General features: G+C 42.7%; 1 protein-coding gene across 1 annotated transcript; it reads left to right on the top strand.

Moving 5' to 3' along the window:
- The first annotated feature begins 5,326 nt into the window (after positions 1 to 5,326).
- LOC139555037 (fer3-like protein) lies at positions 5,327 to 9,521 on the top strand. Its single transcript, XM_071368430.1, has one exon. The coding sequence runs from the start codon at positions 6,149 to 6,151 to the stop codon at positions 6,686 to 6,688; it is 540 nt and encodes a 179-aa protein (XP_071224531.1). The 5' UTR covers positions 5,327 to 6,148; the 3' UTR covers positions 6,689 to 9,521.
- Positions 9,522 to 10,015: the final 494 nt, after the last annotated feature.

The raw sequence follows: 10,015 nt of genomic DNA, 5'->3' as shown, positions 1-10,015 counted from the left end.
TCAGCCAGCCTTAGCTCGGACAACACTTGCCAGTCTGCACAGCGCGATATCAACCCAGAGCACATCACACTACTTCTCTCTACCATATCACCGGATTCCTACCGCTCTGGATCATTACACCGGATCATTACTCCAGATCATCGCAGCTACCTAGCTGAAACGAGTGCTCTGCTGCTGGCTGAAACGAGTGCTCTCTAGCCTCAAGCTAGGCCCATATACCAGCTAATTCTAAGGCTACAATACCTCCTTTGCCAATTGGCCTGGACCCTTTATTGTCGACACGGAGCCCCGCCAATCCATCATGACTGGACTGCCGACATGATCGCCCAATGTGGTCTCAACAGGCTATTCTGTTACGATGTCGCCGAAGATCCATCTACTAGCCCCGGCCCGCTAGCTTTTCTGAATTGTTGCAACCCCTATTACTAGCCTGTTCAACCTCTCTTTCATATCGTCTGAGATCCCTAAAGATTGGAAAACTGCCGCGGTCATCCCCCTCTTCAAAGGGGGAGACACTCTAGACCCAAACTGTTACAGACCTATATCTATCCTACCCTGCCTTTCTAAGGTCTTTGACAGCCAAGTTAACAAATAGATCACCGACCATTTCGAATCCCACCGTAACTTCTCCGCTATGCAATCTGGTTTCCGAGCTGGTCATGGGTGCAGCCACGCTCAAGGTGCTTAACGATATCATAACCGCCATCAATAAAAGACAATACTGTGCAGCCGTATTCATCAACCTGGCCAAGGCTTTCGACTCTGTCAATCACCACATTCTTATTGGCAGACTCAACAGCCTTGGTTTCTCAAATGACTGCCACGCCTGGTTCACCAACTACTTCTCAGATAGAGTTCAGTGTGTCAAATCAGAGGGCCTGTTGTCCGGACTTCTGGCAGTCTCTATGAGGGTGCAACAGGGTTAAATTCTTGGGCAGACTCTTTTCTCTGTATACATCAATGATGTCGCTCTTGCTGCTGGTGATTCTCTGATCCATCTCTACACAGATGACCCCATTCTGTATACTTCTGGCCCATCTTTGGACACTGTGTTAACTAACCTCCAGACGAGCTGCAATGCCATACAACTCTCCTTCCGTGGCCTCCAACTGCTCTTAAATGCAAGTAAAACTAAATGCATGCTCTTCAACTGATTGCTGCCCGCGTCCGCCCGCCCTTTCCAGCATCACTACTCTGGACGGTTCTGACTTAGAATATGTGGACAACTACAAATACCTAGGTGTCTGGTTAGACTGTAAACTCATATTAAGCATCTCCAATCCAAAATTAAACCTAGAATCGGCTTCTTATTTCGCAACAAAGCCTCCTTCACTCATGCTGCCAAACATATCCTCGTAAAACTGACTATCCTACCGATCCTTGACTTCTGCAATGTCATTTACAAAATAGCCTCCACCACTCTACTCAGCCAATTGGATGTAGTCTATCACAGTGCCATCCGTTTTGTCACCAAAGCCCCATTACTACCCACCACTGCGACCTGTATGCTCTCGTTGGCTGGCCCTCGCTTCATATTTGTCGCCAAACCCACTGGCTCCAGGTCATCTATAAGTCTTTGCTAGGTAAAGACTCGCTAGTATCTCTACTTGCACATTCCTCTTCTGCACATCTATCACTCCAGTGTTCAATTACTGAAGGCATGAAGGGCTTATGTTACTTTGGATTGTGTTCAATTAAAATGATAGACCTTTCAAACATTGTATGCAAGATTATCAACAAGTGACTTGATACCTACTGTGCCAAAACAATCCAGAGTTGTTAAACGGGAGTGATGAGTGTGTTGATATAACAGTAATATTGTCAAAATTCTGCTTTAAACAACCATGACGTGAGGCAGTTTGGAACTCGGTAGGAAGTGTTGCAACAGAGGACAGGAGATTGTTACATGCTATGCGCTTCAGCACTTGGCGGTCCCGTTCTTTGAGCTTCTGTGGCCTACTACTTCGCTAGCAGGGCAGAAATTTGGTGCCATGTTGAAAGTCACTGAGCTCTTCAGTAAGGCCATTCTAATGCCAATGTTTGTCTATCGAGATTGCATGGCTGTGTGCTCGATTTTATACTCCTGTAAACAACAGGTGTGGCTGAAATTGCCAAATCCACTCATTTGAAGGGGTGTCCACATACTTTTGTATATATAGTGTATTAGGCAATAATTAAGAGTAGGCAAAGTGATTGTGTTAGGCGAAAATTATATCAAACGTTTTACCATTGCAACATTTGCTGTACAGTCACGTTCACTGTGGTTGTCTGAAGCGTGCTATAGAGTTCACAGCTGGCGATGCCTTACCCATCATCCAATGGTTTACCTCAAATTGTTGTGATTACCAGCTGAGATAAACTTTAATGAGTTGATTTTACTTCTGGCTCAGACTTTGTCTGGGCAGTGTCTTAACATCATCTTAAAACCTACTCTGAGCTGGGAGTTGTTTTGTTATTGTTGTAAAACAGGTTTTAAAAGGATTGCTAGGACCTTTTCTGAGATGCTTTGTTGATACCGGCCCAGGATGGAATTATGTGATCCTTCCTTAACCCATGGGAATTCCCACCTAGCTTACTACTTTAAATGGTGAAAGTCCTCAATGGCGCTGCCCATGCTAAAACTGACTTATGGGCACTAGTCCTCTATCTATCTCTATGGTTTAAACCCTGAAGGTTGAAAATAATAAACTTACCCTTCATAAATATCTGAAAAAACTGGGAAGGGGCCCGGGTCTTTGTGGGTAGGAATACCACAAACCTTCAGGTATTGTTTGGGGAAAGTTTTTTAGGACAACCTCAGGACAATGTTAGGATAACCTCAGGACAATATTAGGACAATCTCAGCTGAGTCTGAATGGAGCACAGTGCAGGGATAACCCTGCAAGGCTTTACTTTGCTAAAATGAGGCTTCTCTTTTTCTTTGAAGACTTTTATTTTAGACAGGGGGGTGGCCGTAGCAGGATATGAAGCAATTTGAAGGAGAAGTAAACAGGAGAGAAAGCGAGGAAGAGAATATATAGGTGGAGAAAAACAGAGGAGAAAAAATATGCATACATTTTCTGTCTGTGTTGACATGATGCTTCACAGGCCAGCTTTTTGTGTCTCCAGTTTGAGGTTGTGTGTGTGTTGTGGTGGGGATGGAGGAGAACCACACAACAGCAGCAGAGACAGAAATAGCTCTGTATCTCCTGAGGAAGGAGGAGATCATTTCTCCTCTCCCCCTCACCCACCCAGTCTCAAATCCTTCACCATTTCTCCCCCCTTCCCCCGTCTCCTTTTTCCTCCCGCTACTTTCTCCATCTTTCTGTCTCTCTCTCTCTTTGCTCCCTCTCTCTATCTTTGTCTCAGTTCTACAGACACACACTGGTAGGAAAGACTAGTCTGTAGTCATTAGTTAGAGATGACCACTGTCTAAACAGCTCAGCAGTCTCTGGGTCAATAAATCAAATCAAGTCAAATTATATTACAAACCTTACAGTGAAATGCTTACTTACAAGCCTTTAACCAACAAGGCAGTTTTAAGAAAAATAAGTGTTAAGTAAGAAATAGATAAGAAATAGATAAATAGATAATAATAAGTAAAAAATAACGAATAATTAAAGAGCAGCAGTAAAATAACAGTAGCGAGGCTATATACAGGGGGTACCAGTACAGAGTCAACGTGCTGGGATACAGGTTAGTCGAGGTAATTGAGGTAATATGTACATGTAGATAGAGTTAAAGTGACTATGCATAGATAATAAACAGAGAGAGACTGATACAGACTGATGGTCAGGTTAAAATGTGCTTTTCAAGGAGATTAATATATATCTGTGTGGGTGTGTGTGTGTCCTTTTTATTTCTTATTGAAGACCAATATTTACCCAGCAGCCCCAGGGTGAGATTACCTCATATCTTAGTACAGCTGTGCTTTCACAGCATTTCCACGACTACCACCGGAATGTCACCGTTTACCCGCCTACCAGGACAACAGAGAGAGAGAGAGACAGAGAGAGAGACAGAGTGTGTGAGAGAGAGAGGTGTGGGGCAGGTCTTGGGGAAGGGGTTAGAGATTAAGGAGAACCACTAAACTTTGAGTGCTGACATACATGCACCTGAACACACACACACACAGTGGTGGAAAAAGTACCCAAATGTCATACTGTAGTAAAAGTAAAGATACCTTCATAGAAAATGACTCAAGTAAAAGTCACCCAGTAAAATACTACTTGAGTAGAAGTCTAAAAGTATTTGGTTTTAAAGATACTTAAGTATCAAAAGTAAATGTAATCGCTAAAATATACTTAAATATTAAAAGTAAAAGTAAAAGTTTAAATAATTTCAAATTCCTTATATTAATAAGCAAACCAGACGGCATCATTTTATAGTTTTTTTAAAAATTGATGGATAGCCAGGGGATGACCAGGGATGGCAGTAGGGATGAACAGGGATGTTATCTTGATAAGTGTGTGAATTGGACCATTTTACTAGCCTGACAAGCATTCAAAATGTAATGGGTACTTCTGGGTGTCAGGGAAAACGTATGGAGTAAAAAGTACATTATTTTCTTAGGAATGTAGTGAAGTAAAAGTAAAAGTAGTCAAAAATATAAATAGTAAAGTTAAGTGGTGTAAGTACTTTACACCACTGCACACACACACACACACTGTTGTACTGTTGCTCCCCCAGACCCAGACTGTATGGCTTTTCTGGGACTGTGGTATGGATGATGTTGCTTCTTTAGTATGAAGTGTTGTGAGTTTTGTGAAGAGGGTTGTGAGTTTGCACCCCAGGTCATGATGAAATTTCCCACAGTGTTCCAGTGTGAGTAAGGTCCATTCCCGAGGACCCCTAGTTAAACCCTGGCCTTCTCTCTTTCTCTCCTCTCCTTCTGTACTTCTCTTCTCCTCTCCTGTCTTACTCTGGCCTCTCCTCTCCACATCTGGTCTCCTCTCCTCCTTTGGTCTATTCTCCCTATTTCCTCCTCTCCCTCTTTCCTCCACTCCTCTCGTCCTTTCATTCTCTCCTCTCCACCTCTTATCCTCTCCTCCTCCTCTCCTCTTCTCTGGCTTCCCATCCAGGCCCATACTGTTGTGTGGACACTGTCCTCCTACCATGGGAACGAGCAGCTATTTACACTAATTTGCAACAGAAAGCCTTGTGGAGGATAGCGACAGTTGGGAATGTACTATTTGGTGTCTTTCCCTCTCTGGCCTGTGTAAGTGGTAGAAGTGTCATTATTTAGCCTATGAAGCGAAGGAGAGAGAGGAGAGCAAACAGGACTGAATGATCCTCAGGTTGGACTGGCTCTCCTCTTCACTACCTCATTAAAGCTTGAAGCGTTCAGACGAACAACACATCAAATGGTGAGCCCGACCTTAGGCTACTACTCTCCTATCCTACCCAGCTCAGTTCACTTCCATGGAGATCAGCTCACAGTTAACTTCTGAAATGGACTCCGTTTAGAAGTATAAGGACATGAAAGGCGTGGCGCTGGGGGAGAGGAGAGAAGGGATTTATTAAAACAGCAGGACAGATGACGGTTTGGTGGTTGGACTCGAGCCAAAGAGGACCTCGGAACGCACCCATTCGCAGCCTGACAGGATTTGGAAACGTCAGGTGGGGAGTGGACTAGACATCTATTCAAAAATCATAACAAGAACATTAAAGAAGATTGGTGTGTCTTTCATCCAATATTTTGGCTAAAAGATTTTACTACGCTTTTTAAATTAAACTCATGATCCTTTGGCCCCAACTGCCTACATAGGATTTGAAAATCTGGAATAACGGTAGGAGGATTGATGTCTTCCACCACAACCAAGGCAGGCGACTGTGTCCGGTTATTATCAGGCTTAAAGTGAATGGTGTTGGAGCGTTTACCTTCATGGAGCCAGACCCTAATCTAGTCACGGCTCAGATTATAGATTATTGTGCTTGACTGAGTTCCTAAAGTAACAGGACTATATATTCATTAAATTAACTCTCCCTCCAGACAGAGAGGCTGCTGAAGCCTTGAAGACTTGTGAGTAGGTGTGTGTGTGTGTGTGTGTGTGTGTGTGTGTGTGTGTGTGTGTGTGTGTGTGTGTGTGTGTGTGTGTGTGTGTGTGTGTGTGTGTGTGTGTGTGTGTGTGTGTGTGTGTGTGTGTGTGTGTGTGTGTGTGTGTTATAAATGGAGAGGCAGGGCCGTCTTGGGGACTCGGCACTGTATGACTTTGTCAGTGATATAAACCTCATGGAGATTCACCCAAAGTCCACTTCGGGTTCAAAACAGCTCATGGACAGCTTTCTCCCAGCCACTGGCTACCGGGGCCGGTACTACAACCTCTCCTATGTTAACGGGAGCCACCGGGAAACAGGTACAAGCGAGGGGGAACAAACCGGACACGGACATCCACTGCATGAGATGGCCACAGGGAGCACATCTGCCTACACCTACTACAGCCCAGGCTCTTTCTCACACACATCTCACACACACACCTCAGACACACACACCGGGCGGTCGAAGCGGAGGCGTGTGATCAATGTGGGCCAGCGTCAGGCGGCGAACGTCCGGGAGAGGAAGAGGATGTTCAGTCTCAACGAGGCATTTGACGAGCTGCGGAGAAAAGTGCCAACCTTTGCTTACGAGAAGAGGCTGTCACGCATCGAGACGCTCCGCCTTGCCATCGTTTACATCTCCTTCATGACGGACCTGTTAGAGAACACTTGACCTGATCAGGATCACATAGATCCATCAGGGTTATCAGAGCCAGGTCGATTAATCAGACTGGTTAGTTTGATTGATGCTTCACCTTGGCATCGTTTACAACTCCTTCATGACGGACCTGTCAGAGAACACCTGACCTGATCTATCAGGATGATCAGAACCAGATTGATTGATTAATTGGTTAATTGATCAGATATTCAGTTCATGGCGGACCTATACTGGTAAACAGCTGATCAGGATCTATCTGAGTGATCAGATATCAGATTGATTACATTGGTTATATCATATGTATTTATGGAATATAAAGTTTTAGAATGGGGCTATGGTTGTTAACATATATACATTTAATATCAAGTAGCTATTTATGCTGTTTTTATAGTGTTGTAGAAATGTGTTATTAACATTATCCCAAGTGAAATAATGTGTGCCAGAGCAACAACAAAAACAGTTGTTTTGTTTTAATAGGTAAAACTGGGTTGATTTTCAAGAGATTAGAAAACTTAACTGATGTTAGAAAAAAATATGTGGGTTAGGGGAGGGAACAACAGGATTCGTCCCAACGGGGTTAGTCTGTGCATAATAAGGGGATCCAGATAGGGACAGATTTACTTCTCATGTTTATGTATCTATCGAGGTGCTAATTGCATGAGAGGGTTTCAGGGTAGAGATAAAAATGTTGGGTAGGAGGGTGATTCGAGAGATTTACCCAGAGGAGGCTGGTGGGAGGAGCTATAGGAGGACGGGCTCATTGGAATGGCTGGCATGGAATCAATGGAACGGTATCAAACACATCAAACATATGGAAACCACATGTTTGACTCCGTTCCATATATACCACTCCAGCCATTACAATAACCACATTCTCCTATAATCCTCCCACCAGCCTCCTCTGGATTTACCACTTAGGGAAAAGTTACCTCGTCAGACCCCAGTGTGTGTGTTTGTGTTTGTGTTTGTTGGTGGGCGGGTGGGTGGGTGGGTGTGTGGAATGCCCGGGTCAGCAACTTATCCCTCCTCCTTTTATAGGAGAGAGTACGCCACCTAATGGCCAATACAGTCCCTTCAGAAAGTATCACATCCCTTGACTTTTTCCATATTTTATTGTGTTTCAGCGTGAATTTAAAATTGATTACATTTAGATGTTTTGGTCCCTGGCCCACACAATACCTCATAATGTCAAAATGGAATTCTGTTTTTTCAAAATATTTACAAATTAATAAAAAATGAAAAGCTGAAATGTCTTGAGTCAATAAGTATTCAACCCCTTTGTTATGGCAAGGCTAAATAAGTACAGGAGTAAAACTTTGCTTAAGAAGTCACATAATAAGTTGCATTGACTAAAAGAGTGTTTAACATGATTTTTGAATGACTACCTCATCTCTTTACCAAACACATACAATTATCTGTAAGGTCCATCAGTCGAGCAGTGAATTTCAAACACAGATTCTACCACAAAGACCAGGGAGGTTATGGGTATGCTTGTAATCGTTAAGGATGGGAGTTTTCCAGGATAAAAAAGAAAGCTAATCACAGGCAAAATCCTAGAGGCAAACTTCAGTCTGCTTACCAACAAACACTGGGAGATGAATTCACCTTCACCTTCACCTTTCAGCAGGACAATAACCTAAAACACAAGGCCAAATCTACACTGGAGTTACTTACCAAGAAGACAGTGAATGTTTCTGAGTGGCCGAGTTACAGTTTTGACTTAAATCTACTTGAAAATCTATGGCAAGACCTGAAAATGGTTGACTAGCAATAATCAACAACACATTTTACAGAGCTTGAAGAATTTTGCTAAGAATAATGGGCAAATGTTGCACATCTTAGACTTTCCCAGAAAGACTCCTGTAATCGCTGTCAAAGGTGCTTTTACAAAGTATTGACCCAGGGATGTGAACATTTATGTAAATGAGACATTTATGTACTTCATTTTCAATAAATGTAAAAAAAAATCTAAAAACGTGTTTTCACTTTGTCATTATGGGGTATTATGTGTAGATGGGTGAGAGAAACAAAAAATCGATTTAATCCATTTTGAATTCTGGCTGAAACACAACAAAATGTGGAATAAGTCATAGGGTATGAATACTTGAAGGCACTGTATAGGCCTAATGCCCATGCACATTTATTATTGAAGGCCTTTCAGTAACACCAGTTTTCTGTGTCTATACAGGATACCAACCTCAACTTAAAAGGTTTCTGTGTCTATACAGGATACCAACCTCAACTTAAAAGGTTTCTGTGTCTATACAGGATACCAACCTCAACTTAAAAGGTTTCTGTGTCTATACAGGATACCAACCACAACTTAAAAGGTTTCTGTGTCTATACAGGATACCAACCACAACTTAAAAGGTTTCTGTGTCTATACAGGATACCAACCTCAATTTAAAAGATGTATGTGTCTATACAGGATACCAACCTCAACTTAAAAGGTTTATGTGTCTATACAGGATACCAACCTCAACTTAAAAGGTTTTTGTGTCTATACAGGATACCAACCTCAACCTAAAAGCTTTCTGTGATTGTCACAAATTGCTAATTTGCATAATTATTAAAGGACATTAATGTTTAGTCATATGACAAAGTATAGTTTGGGCCCTGTGTGTGTGTGTGTGTGTGTGTGTGTGTGTGTGTGTGTGTGTGTGTGTGTGTGTGTGTGTGTGTGTATGAGTGTGTGTGTGTGCGCGCGCTCACGTGGGGTTCACTCTCTGCGCCTTTCTCCTCCACGCACCTCCAATGTTGGAACCGCCCTTGGAACCGCCCTGTGAGCTCCCTTGGCCGGCTTGCTTTTAAACCTGATCCACTCTGCCGGGGTCCCAGAAGGGGGGTCAGAATCACTTAGCCGCATACCTTAGAACAAAGCAAAATAAACAGCGAAACTTAGGCTATGGAAAAACTGCTGTTTACCCTCATCTGTTCCTATAGAACAGAATAGCTAATATTCTCCCTGGCTTGTCTTTTAGTACAATGGTGCAGAATAGGTCATATCCCAGCTAGCACATTTGGTTCCTTGGAAGTTGTGGGAACGTAAGTGTTTGGTTTCTCATTTGTTCTGGGAACAAAGCTACACGTTTCCTGACCAGTGAACCCGAACATTTTGAGAACGAAAGTGAAAATGTCACCTGTTCTGTGAATTTTTAGGTTACAGGGAGATTCCCTGAAAGTTCTCCTGGAAGGTTTTATTAACTTTCTGAGAATGGAAATTATAGGTTATTTGAAAGTAATTAAATAACGTTCTGAGAACATGTTTAAATAAGACTTTTAATAACACTGCTAGCTTAGTTTGGGCTAACTTTTTTGAACTCCAATCACAGATAGAAGACA

Source organism: Salvelinus alpinus, chromosome 26 (assembly GCF_045679555.1).
Source record: "Salvelinus alpinus chromosome 26, SLU_Salpinus.1, whole genome shotgun sequence".
In the NCBI taxonomy this organism is placed as follows: domain Eukaryota; kingdom Metazoa; phylum Chordata; class Actinopteri; order Salmoniformes; family Salmonidae; genus Salvelinus; species Salvelinus alpinus.
Note: the sequence above shows the minus strand (reverse complement) of the source record. Positions and strands in the feature narration are given on the sequence as shown.